Source organism: Denticeps clupeoides, chromosome 8 (genome assembly GCF_900700375.1).
Source record: "Denticeps clupeoides chromosome 8, fDenClu1.1, whole genome shotgun sequence".
Taxonomy (NCBI): Eukaryota; Metazoa; Chordata; class Actinopteri; order Clupeiformes; family Denticipitidae; genus Denticeps; species Denticeps clupeoides.
Genome location: NC_041714.1, coordinates 13,805,861 through 13,818,121, shown reverse-complemented (window position 1 = coordinate 13,818,121; position 12,261 = coordinate 13,805,861). Strand labels below are relative to the sequence as shown.

Below are 12,261 nucleotides of genomic sequence, written 5' to 3'. Positions count from 1 at the left end.
TAGGGCTGCGTTGCAGGTTTGGCCCAGTTGCACGCAAAATAAAAGCACTCAGTCCAGTTCATATTGCAGGTCATGGGTCCCAGTTAGCTTTTGGTTTTTTTTACATAATAAGCAGAAGAAAAAACATAAACATTTCTAAATGTAATTTCTCTGCAAGAAAAAAGCATGTTTTCCCCCCATAATTGCAAAACTAACCTTTTTAATTCAAACATTAACAAAAAAAATAACATCCTATAAACAGACACTTTTTAGTCTAAAGTTTTTAACAAACAAAAGTACTTCTCGCTATGTGAATTATTCATATATTCATAACATAAAGTGCAACAAGAGAGCAACAACACATTCCTGTACAGTGTGAACAGTGTGTTTTTGCATTGATGTTGTTCTTATTAAACATTGAATGGCTTGTTTTTGCAGCATTGCTGCATGGACACCCCATCCATCTGGGTTGCTGCTGCTAATGTGATGGAGATCTGCATGCCTCATGAGAGCCTGTAGAAATAAGCAGCAAACGCTAACAACATGCCTCTTTGTGCAATTTTGGCTTAAAGTATACACCTTAGTTTCTTTGAGGGTTTCAGCTATATAGATCACTACATAGTCATGCTCTACTTTAAGAATGTGGTCTGAAGCATATGGCGTAAAAGCTGATTATGGGTGTGCCCAAGTCTACTTTTTTGGCCAGTGTTTTGTGCAAAGTTAATGTCCAAACAAAAGAGTGTCCAGTGCAAAAAGAACAATAGTCTCAAATATCAGAAAGCATGATAATAACCATGTAAGAAGTATAACGGATAGGAAGTATAAGGAAATTCATATTTCACCCTCTTCAATGCTTCAGATCTTTGTTTTTATGACTAGACATGTACATTGCAACTTGCCAGTTAGCCGTAGGTGGAACTGCAGGAGCCCAAAAGCTCGGTAAATACTAGTAAAGATGTCATTTTCTCAAGTAACAAAAGAGACACTCAGAGGTCAGTGATACCATCTATGTGTAGAAGGCATCGGGACTTCAAACTGCCTCCGGGTGGGGGAGAAGCCCAGAGGAAGAGGCGAGGAACACAGATGGGTAAATGAAGTGCAGTGTGAAATGAGAAGAAAATGACCTATTTTCTAAAGACCTATCCTGGATAGCGGCGAGTGTGGCCGTCACAATTCCACTGGATAATTGGGTGGGTTTTCCGCTTCTCCTCCTCCTGCCCACTGCTCCATGGAATGATTATTTCAATCATGTCAGAGTGTCTAGGCAGAAATTTCCAAAAGAGGAACTCTGGAGGCAGACCCCGCCCACCCGCCAAGCCTCCAGTGCCGCCCTCGCCACTTGACACAAACGTGGCCCGACGGGCTGATGAATCCGCGGCCACACTTTGGCGTGAAGCTCTCTGGGGTGCGTGGCGTGAATTTAAAATGTGTTTAGTGCCCCAGAACTGACCCAAACTGACAGTAGGGCTGCAAAAAAAAAAATCTTAATGAGAACGAGTTCTACGTTCTGTGCATCGGTGGATCGCGAGCTGACAGAGCGCACTTGTGGTTAAAAAGCACTTCAGCTGAAACAAACTGTCAAACATGAAGACACTTACCTCCTCCACCACCCAGCAGGCTGGAGTTTGCTGCAGGAGAGAGAGAGAGAGAGAGAAGAACAAGGATCAGTTGATGATGGCAGTTTCTTTTTACGCACAAACAATTCACATTGAGAGTGGGGTGAAACAAACACATAAATAAAAATTAACCATTAATTCAGCAGCTGCTTTATTCACCGCAGATCAATAAGAGTGCCACAGTGCCACAACGTAACGGCACTGTTCCACAGCCTCGGCTCTTTTTTGGCTGAAATCTCCAGCAGCAGGCTGTCAGGCCTGAGTGTGAAGAATTAAGAGTCTGGGTAGAGCTGTAGAGCGGCTCTTTGATGCTTTTTCTCGTCTTTGACATCTGAGAGACCTTGGATTAGAGGCCTGAGCACCTAGTCTCACACATACACATACATATATAACATGTATGTGCTTGCACAAGGGCACACGTGCATGTATGCACACGCTATTAAAAACTCCAGCACAACTCCCACACGAATACACTGTACAAATACTCAGTCCATTATGTATGCATAAACATACACACACACAGTATATGCACATGCATAAACACAGAGTGAGCACATTGAGCGCACAATGTTGCATATTATATCCTTATTCATACAAATGCATGCACATTTGCATACACATACATAAGATACACACACAAATGTACCACAACAAAGACAACATGAGTACAGTTACCTATATGCATACATACACACACACATAAAGAAATAGGGATGCAAATAGTTTCATGCACACATCCTTTACAGTTGTAGTTACATGCATACACACACACACACAAAACACTCAACAAGGTGCCAATAATTACCCGAGACAGCAATCTTACATTTATCAGATATCTACTATGACAATCGGCGCCTACGTCGCACTCATTAACTCTCATAGCTGAGCCCGTCTGAGTGACTGCTGGTCCAAAGGTAACAGTGCCAAGGGAGCCCAGCATCTCCTGAGAAATATCATTAAAAAATAAAGCGCGTCTTAACAGCATCTCCAGCAGAGTCCGCCTCCACCCGGAGCAAAGATTAGCCAGGATTAAAAAGCCACCGGTAATTTGCTGGAAAATAAAGAGGGCATGAGCTCGGGGGTTCAGAGAGAGGACACCAAAAACCGTTTGTTTCAATCATGCCGGCCCATATCGGCGCTCTGGGACGTGGGAAACAAACACATGGAGCTGAACCACCACCCTCAACATCAACAGCCTCACTTAAAACATCTTCACGGGCGCCAGCACAGCACCCAGGAACCCCCCAAAAAAATGCTGAAGCATCTGCTGGACGTCTCGGCCTTCCACGCCTTTGTGCGAGGGAATCATGTGGAGGAGAGGAGGGCGCATCTGTTGTGTGCAGGGCTGAAGAACAAAGGGCTCGCTCCCAGCCGGAGCAAGAGGCCATTCCATTGGCCGCCTCTGTTGTCCACGCACTTAAACCCAAAGCAGCAGAGGTGCAAAACGATCCGTGTTTACAACAGCCTCGGCTCCCTTGCGGTTTCTCTGCTGGAGATTTCATCTGCTACTTTCTGCAGAACCTGATGTTAATGAACACATTGGGATAAAAGAGGAAAATAAAGTGTTTAAACCAACTATACATGCTAATCGTACTGATACGTGTAAATGGCATGGAGAAAAAATTATCTCTCAAAAATTTCCGCAAAACTTTCCGCATATTAGAATTTATCTCTTTGTCCGACTGAACGCAAGTAACCCTTATCAACATCTCTAGGTAGCTGTACTGTGACATCATCACAGAGATACATTAACCCAACTACTTGGCTCACATTGACATCACAGATGCATTACTAGTACTGATTTTAAACTCTCCATTGCTCCATAGTCCAGTTCTGACGCTCAAGTCCACTGTGGAACCTTTTGGTGGTGGACACGGATCAGCATGGGCAATGAACTGTGATAACGTCTATCTAGCAACACATTGGTTGACTACAGTTTGCCATTGTTCCCAGCAGACTGTGTACTGAACTGAAGGAGTTACGACTCAACAGCCGTAAGTGTTGTTGAGTGTGTGGGTGTTGGACTTCCTCACTGGCAGACCACAGGTGGTGAGAGTTGGGAACTGTATCTCAGCAGCATCACAAGGGGGTGCGTACTTAGTCCTTTAGTTTGATGACGACACAGTGTCAATTGGGTTAATCTCAAATAACGAGCAGACGGTCTATATGGAAGACCTACGGAACCTCACACCTCCAGCTGAACGTCAGCAAGGCCAAGGAGCTGGTGGTGGATTTCAGAAGGAGACGGTAATGAAAGTGAAAGTGGAGTGATTGTCATTGTGATACAATGGGCCTACAAATCCCTAAAAATCGGTGGGTCCCCCCATGACACAGTCACCGATTTTCCTTTCTTGGACCACTGTTGGTTTGTCCGGAGCACTGCAGACCTTAAACATCCCACAACGGCGGACTTCTAGCCTCACAAAAGTCACTCAGCAGCTTATGCCTGGCCATTTTAAGGACCCAATCACTGCAGGATGCCCACCGTAATGAGATAACAAATGATATTCCCTTCACCTCTCGGCAGTCGTAATGTTCTGGCTGTTAAAACAGCTCCCATTGTGTTTTACTGCAGTTCAGCTCTGCGGGTCGATAATCTTCCACACGTGTTTCAAACTCTGATGAGGTCTGACAGCAGGGGCCAATCTAACGGCAGTTGGTACATGGTCAAATGCAGAGCCGCTAAAGCCTTCACATGGACTTCATCCGGCGCAGCTTCCCACACTGTGCACTTTTTATTTGGAAATCCCCCCTGACTTGTTCTTCTGAGCCGCCGTAGTCAGCAGCAGATTTGAATTTGCACCACATGTCCTGAGCCTGGTCTAAAACGTTCACTCTGGGTGACAGAGTCCAGACAGATTAGCTAATTTGGTGTTTCACAAAAAGCCGCGCAAATTAAATTTACCGCCATAGTGCATCCTTGCAAAGACCTGAGGTGTCATCGCATTGTCTGAAGTCTAATTATCGCACGTTATGGAAATTGTCACCATTTTGACTGCGGATAATCAGAGGAGAGAATCAACCTGACAGTGCTCAGAAGTTGAGGGAAGTGCAGGCAAGCGCGTTTCTACTGCCAGGGCCGTGCAAGGCATGGCTCTTTTTTTAATATTTCTCCCAGTCGGATGCGAATGATCTTTTTATCTTCCCATTCCTTTAATGCGGAATACCAAGCTTCTTATGCGCATCGGTTACCTAAACCGTGGGTGAAAACAAGAACCAAGCCCTTCAGCCACAGACATCAAGGGAGATATAAAACCCCTCCGAACGGATGGGGACTTTCCTTTAACGGCCCCCGATCAGGACGAGGGAGCGGAGAACAAAAGCGAAACCGACACACATGGGGGGAGGAGGAATATAAGAAATACATTTTCCAATGTCTGCAGAGCCGGAGAATGCAGAGCCAGACATTCCACACCCGAAGCGGACCAACAAAAATTTCCCAATGAAAAACCCCCGTGCTGTCTCCTGGTCCATGAATTTTTTACGCTCACTGTTAAAGATGGAAACGGTGGATACAGGCACACCCTTCTGTTCATACTCTATTTAGTGTGTCCAAATATTTCCGCATATTTTGTGACGCTCACAGATGCAGACAGAATGGAGTAATGCCATCAGTCAGCGTGTGGCAGCACAGTCAATGATTCAATGAGTCAAGAAATGTGAATGGACAATAAAATGTTACGAGCACATTGCTTTGTCTGGGCACAAAAAATGAAATTCCAAATATACATTGAGACAACTTCATCCTCACACCATTGGCATTTTAATTGTTGTCGGAAGGTTTGGATCTGGATCTTAGGGGAGCTACAGTTTAACATCGATGCCAACATTACTGGACGGTGTCGATTGAAACGGCGCGTAAAATGAAGCATAAATCAACCTGTGTTTTGGCACGTCAATAAATCGTTGCCTTGTGATGTTAGGCCCGCCTGTGAGTCGGAGCCAGGAGCCGCCATGGACCCCCGCCGACGTTTTGTTATGAATCTGGAGTGTTTGGCGTGCGGAGCATCCAGCTGCTGCCAGGACGAGGGGTGGAGGTGGAAAGGGGGGGAACCTAAAAGAATGGCCAGATTCGGTCCCCGGGTGGCCCGGACAATCGCACCGTGCGACGGAAGAACAAAAACTCAGAGAAATGCCCCCCCCCAGCAGGGTTGGCCCTGCTGCTGCCTCCAGCGGCCGTTTTCCCACGGCTCTGTCGCACCGCTCCACTCCGGGGCCGATCCGGCTGCCGGGCGCATCACTTTTGCTTTTCCTACTATGGTGGTAGTAGCCTAGTGGGTAACACCTACATCAACAAACTACTACCTAGCTACACTCCTGCACGCTCTCTCAGATCGGCAAACGAAAGGAGACTAAAAATTCCTTCTTCACGGGGTCTCCGATTCCAATCATGTCTGTTCTCCGTTGTTGTCCCTGGCTGGTGGAACAGCCTGCCCTCCTCCACACGACTAGCCGAGACTATCACCACTTTTAAGAAGAAGGTAAAAACCCTCTTATTCCAAAAATATTACAGACAAATCTAACACTTACACACGCACATGCGTACACATTGCACAAACAAATACAAAATATATAAATACATTATAATTTTTCTTAGTCTAGCACCCAACACTCTCCGAGCATGCTCTTCACTGACAAGTCTGAGCCTTATCAGGGCTCTTAGTTTGTATACTTGATATTCTATAGAAATCGAACGAGAATTGCTGGTGTCTTCCTATTGTAAGTCGCTTTGGATAAAAGCATCTGCTAAATAAAGTAAAGTAAAGTAAAGTAAAGTAAAGTAAAGTAACACACTCGCCTATGAACCAGAAGACCTGGGTTCGAATCCCACGTACTACCATTGTGTCCCTGAGCAAGACACTTAACCCTAAATTGCTCCAGGGGGGGACTGTCCCTGTCACTACTGATTGTAAGTCGCTCTGGATAAGGGCGTCTGATAAATGCTGTAAATGTAAATGTAAATACTTCGGGGGAGGGGGGTAAAAACACACTTGTGCAGAAAACAGATCCGCAGCCTCCTGCGACTGCGGTCAGACAGGAAGTAGAGGAAGCGCCAATTCCTGTGTCCTACGGGGTGGCTTCTGCTGATGAAGATAAGACAGCGGGGGGATCCCGTCAGGTCGTAAATCGGCGCCTCGCTCAGGATTCGCCCGACTCACTGGGTCACGTTTGGGAGAGTTTATTAGGGCGCAGGGTGGCGGGAGCGCGGCGGGTCGTAAATTCAGGAGATTCCGCTCCGCCGGCGTGGGCCGGTCGTTAGCGTTAGCTGCACAACTCACGGCCGCCTGCCGCCGCGGGGGCCTTCGCGTTCCGCCCATTTCCCACGCGGCCTTTGAACTTGTGATTCACATGAGTTAGAAACTTCACACTGTCGCACACAAAACACACACATCCCCCCTCCAGCCGCTCTCCGAGGGAGGCAGGAGGAACAACCATGAAGAACCGGGAAGATGTGTAGCCAAGATTACTCTGAGGGGAGTAAACAAAAAGAGCACTGATGGATTTTATTTGGGATTTATCGTGCACCGAGGCCCGCTATGCAAACATTTCAAAGCCGCAGATTTACAAAGACTCATCCAGTCGAAAGGGCTGAATCCCACATGAAGAAAATGACAGTGTTCCAGTTCTTGCTTCTGTTTAACATCGTTCCCGTTTTTTGTTCTGTTGGAGAATAAGCCCTTCAGGACAGCTGGAGCGAGTCGGGCCCCGTTTGACAGTCATTAGGTGTCGCCCCCTCTAGATGCTGGAGACGGTCGCGGCCACGCCTGCAGCCGGGGCTCAGCCATCTGGCCCAGTGGAAGATACGAGAAAATGTACGGTTCCCCTCCGAAACAGAGCTTTCCGCTTCGGGGGGCAGCTTAACAAGCTCCACCAATCAGCAGACTTTATTATCAGTACAGTACAATCGCGGGCGCACACACACACACACACACACACTAAATTACAGGCCATACAGATCATCCCCAGATCTGCTGAGAGTCACACAAGGCTGGTTTGGCGATAACGATAAGGCCTGTTTTTATTGGCTGCAATCGCAGACTTCAGCAGCCGCGCCCGTGCCTCTACCTGTAAATAAGATGGACGGCGGCCATATTTCTCATGGGTGGCGCATTAAATATACATGTTGGTTTCTTTATTGCACAAAGCAGGCCAGGAGGGAGTTTCTCTGGGTACGGCGCAGACCAAAACCTGCTGAGAGCAGCAAAATATCGGAACCCTGATAACTGTTCAGACAAAATGAATAAACAAATAAAATACAATTCTCTGCCTAACATACCTGGGACAGCAGAGTTTTAGCTGTCCACTGTAGCCAAACAACATGTAGGATGCTATTAGGAAGGACAAGCCTATTGGGTAAAAATTCCAATGGGCCAAATTTTTTTCAGGGCACAAATGCAAGCATTTACAATAATATAGTTACATTTTAATGAAGTGTACTCCTACTACAGACAACGAAATATTGATTAATTTAGTAGTTGTTTGTATGTTGTACATCATTCTATTAAAATGCAGAGGGAAATAGGTGAAAATGGCTGGACACTGGTACATGACGTTTACTGACAGGTTTATTGATGTAAGTTTGGCCTGTACTTCTCATTCAATGTGTTTTCTTTATTTTCATGACCATTTACGTTGGTAGATTCTCACTGAAGGCATCAAAACTATGAATGAACACATGTGGAGTTATGTAAAAAAAAAAAAAAAAAGTGAAATAACTGAAAACATGTTTTATATTCTAGTTTCTTCAAAAAAGCCGCCCTTTGCTCTGATTACTGCTTTGAACACTCTTGGCATTCTCTCAATGAGCTTCAAGAGGTCGTCACCTGAAATGGTTCTCCAACAGTCTTGAAGGAGTTCCCAGAGGTGTTTAGCACTTGTTGGCCCCTTTGACTTCACTCTGCGGTCCAGCTCACCACAAACCATCTCAATTGTGTTCAGGTCTGATGACTGGTGAGGTCAGGTCTCCACTTTTTGTTAAGTACATAACTCCTCATGTGCTCATTCATAGTTTTGATGCCTTCAGTGAGAATCTACCAACGTAAATGGTCATGAAAATAAAGAAAACACATTGAATGAGAAGGTGTGTCCATACTTACTGTATGGACAGTTACTGTGTATGCAAGGGTAGGTGATGTAAACTGAGATACTGTACCTCCAAGAAGCAGACCTGCCACATACTGGGCTTAGAATTCGCTTTTGTTTCAACTGGAAGGGTGCTGTTGTTGTTATTATTATTGATTTATTTATTTTGTAGTGCCAATGTTTTACAAACTGTACGGCAATAATGTAATATAACCAGAGCTTAGATTACCTTAGCATCATACCTGAACTGACTGGGAAACTTAGTTTACAATCAGTATGTCCACCATCATTGCCCAATGTTTTAGCTTAGATTTTTCTTAAATAGCATGTGGTTACTGTTATTAAGAACCGGAACTTGTAAGAAGACCAGCCAGATTCTCAAATTGCATTTGAAATGCATATAAATTGCATACACAAGGATACCTGAAAAGCTTGAGATATGCAGCTTGGGTCAGTGTTGTATGATGATAACTCAGGAGCTCATCTCCACCCCTTCACCTTTGCAAAAGCAACAAACAACAGCTGCCGCTCGGCACGCTACGCTGCCGCTACGTTCTCATTGTAGTTACGAGCTGACCTTCAAATCTACATTAATGAGCCAGGAGCACAAATTCGCTTTCATCATTCAGGTTTTTCAGGCAGCGCTTTCATCTACCAAGGTCACCCTTTGCACACATCTTCACCGTAAAACACACATTTTCCCTTCATAAATATACATCTCCCAGCATCTGTTCTCCAAAGCCGCCACGCCGCACAGACAAAGAAATCATTGCCAAGCCAGCGTGTTACAGAACCTTTCCAATTTTGTCGGTGTGTGGAATCACCACAATGGAATATGAAGATATCCAGCGAGGCGGAGGCTGACAGAATGAGATTCATCAAGACAACATTTTCATTTTAATCTCAAAAAACGCTAGCAACTTGTCAGCAGACCCTCAGCGTGGCCCGCCATGCCTGGGATCCGTTCAGACTCTTCACATTACAAAAGCGGACAGAAAAAAAAAAAAAAACACGACTGCATTATTCATGCGTTAGACAACATTTATGCTTTTTCCAGTTTAATTTCGGGAGGGTGTTTGCGGTGGTCTCCCGCACGCCGGCTGGCGTAAAACGCCCTCCGCCAGGAGCCTTTCAGCTGAGCCGGTACTCCTCCCTGCTCTCATTAAGTCAGAGTAAGTCAACTGAGGAAATGAATTTGTTGTCACCAGTGAAAAAAAAAACACAAGTTGTGTTGAAGTTATTGGACAAAAATATTCTATTTTCAATTCATGGAAAAGCTGGGAAGTAAATACTCCGCGGTACCAATTTTATCAAGTTTCTATACTGTTAACATTACAAAACCAACAAAAATGAACCGTTCATCTCTAGATCCATGTTTTCTACCCTTGAAGCAGGGTTACAGTTTATTTTGGAAGGTTTAATGCACCTTAATGCACATAGCATCATCCAGAGCTATTTGATTTGAAACAGAATATAATTTATGGGATCGATAAAATATCAATCCATCAATAATACATTAAGAACTTAATCATAAAAAAATATATATAACTAGATATCGTTTGGTTTTATGACACAATGAGAATTCTCAATAAATCCTTTTAAACGTCACAGCATCACCATGTAATCTTAAAAATGCAAATACATAATCAAAATAGAGCCAGACTGTACAATAACTCATCCAAACGCCATCCCAGTTATTTCCTTTTCTGTGTAAGCTGCTAATGACCCTATTGGGGGGCAGCACATGTGAATCTAAGCCTCTCCCCACCCCGCGGTGATCGGTGTGCACGCCCGGTAAAGACGGCGGGCTTCTCCTGAGCTTCGCAGCCCGGCGCTCTGGCGGGCTCCCCGCAGGCGAGCAGCACTTCCACTAGATCCAATATAACACTGCAGCGATGTTTCCAGAAGAGGCTCAGGACAGCGGTAAATTGGAGAAATTCTGCCGCAGGAGTGTTTTTTTATATATATATATATATAAAAAATAATAATAAAAAAAAACCACTTCTTCCCTCTGTTTCTCTCACACCCACTCCCACAAGCAGGGCTTCCACATGTTGCCACATTTAGGGCTTTTATTTCCCTAAATAACGTCATCTATAAACTATGCCTGTCAAATGTTATACTAATTCATCATATGCTTTGGAAATACTTAATCCTGATTAATTGCGATTAAACCGATCATGGATAAGCGGGTTAAGCGGCTACGTTGTCGAAAGCAAGAAAAAATGATTGGTTGCCACTCCTTTGCCTACTTGCATGGAAGACATGCCCATTAGAGGTGTGAACCTTACTAGTCTCATGATACAATTCCATGAATTTCTTGATATCTTGAATCAGCTATGGTGGCTAAGAGTCACCCCAACTTGAACTCAGAGTATCAAAAAAAAATCACTTGACATGACGAGCTGTGCACTGATGCCCTTCATACACAAAGGCATACTTTATGCATCACCAGGATCCTCCCAACCCAGAGTGCCTCCAACACAACTTTTTGGGTTCCTCTCTTGGGGGTCCACTTGTTCTTGGGGTGTCCCAATGGCAAATACACAGGGCAAAGGAACCACACAATCACCCAACCACTCTATCAAACACGACTCAAACCTGACCTTCAGGCTTTTTGGTGTTGTGGTGAAGGTGTAGGATTGGTAACCTAGAGACCTGGGTTCAAGTCCGGGTGAGGTAGCGACTCTCTCCTGATCTCCTCTGCTGTTCCTCTCTCATCTTCACTCTCTGTATTACCATGGGTTCAAACACTTGCCTCAGGTCACCTGACGCAGCCCCACCCACCCATATTTGATCAGAATTTCAGTTTGCACTTGACTCATGCTTTGGTGGTAATGAGCTTCCACACTCATAATGGTGCTTCTGTAACCTTTAAAGTAAAGTAAAGAGCCAATTAAAACTTGTTAAGCATTCAGCATGTATTTGTGTTCTCAAGTCCTGACAAAACCATTTAATTCTTCCAGGAAGTCTGCGGCGTGCATTAATCCCTGCCAGGACAAAGGTGTCTGTCTTCGTCCAGTTATCACCTCTCCAAGAGAGACTTCGATTTAACACCTCTGTTCTCCAGCACTGGCGAGGTTATTATAGCGATCCCTCTTTCCAGCGGGGGCCGCAGGAGCCGGTCCATGGATTTTTAATGAGCTGCCGCAGATGGTGCCGCTGCCACCGTGGCCGTTCCGCTGTGCCTCCATGCCTCCAGACCTCCAGTGGAATCGAGATGAAGATACAGCCATAAAGTACATGCCGGGAGCAGGCCAGGGCGTTACATTAACATTTACACTGAGAGACGGCCCGGCACCCACAGCCGTGCCACGCCCACTCTCGGGTTAACCCTCCGATGAGACACCGTCACACTTCCACCATATCAGGCCCACAGACCATGTAATTAGTACCAGAGCAGGGACATTTCTCCATTTCTGCAGCCTGCAGTCTAAATGTGGAAGGACTGTGCTACATTTCATTATAATAACGAGTCACTGAATCCAATTTCTGCAGAATTTCATTGTCATGGTTTGGATCTCTGGAGCGAAGGGTTACTGCAGGTGATCGATTACCTTTTATCTAACATTGCTATCCTGGT

General features: G+C 45.2%; 1 protein-coding gene across 4 annotated transcripts in view; it reads right to left on the bottom strand.

Annotated features, from left to right (window-relative positions):
* The window catches only part of macrod2 (mono-ADP ribosylhydrolase 2), a 416,409-nt gene that overhangs the window by 301,683 nt on the left and 102,465 nt on the right, over positions 1-12,261 (bottom strand). For all 4 annotated transcript variants that reach the window (XM_028988161.1, XM_028988164.1, XM_028988162.1 and 1 more), the window contains exon 4: positions 1,578-1,607. In XM_028988161.1, coding sequence (XP_028843994.1) covers positions 1,578-1,607 — 30 coding nt within the window. The remainder of the gene's footprint in view (positions 1-1,577; positions 1,608-12,261) is intronic.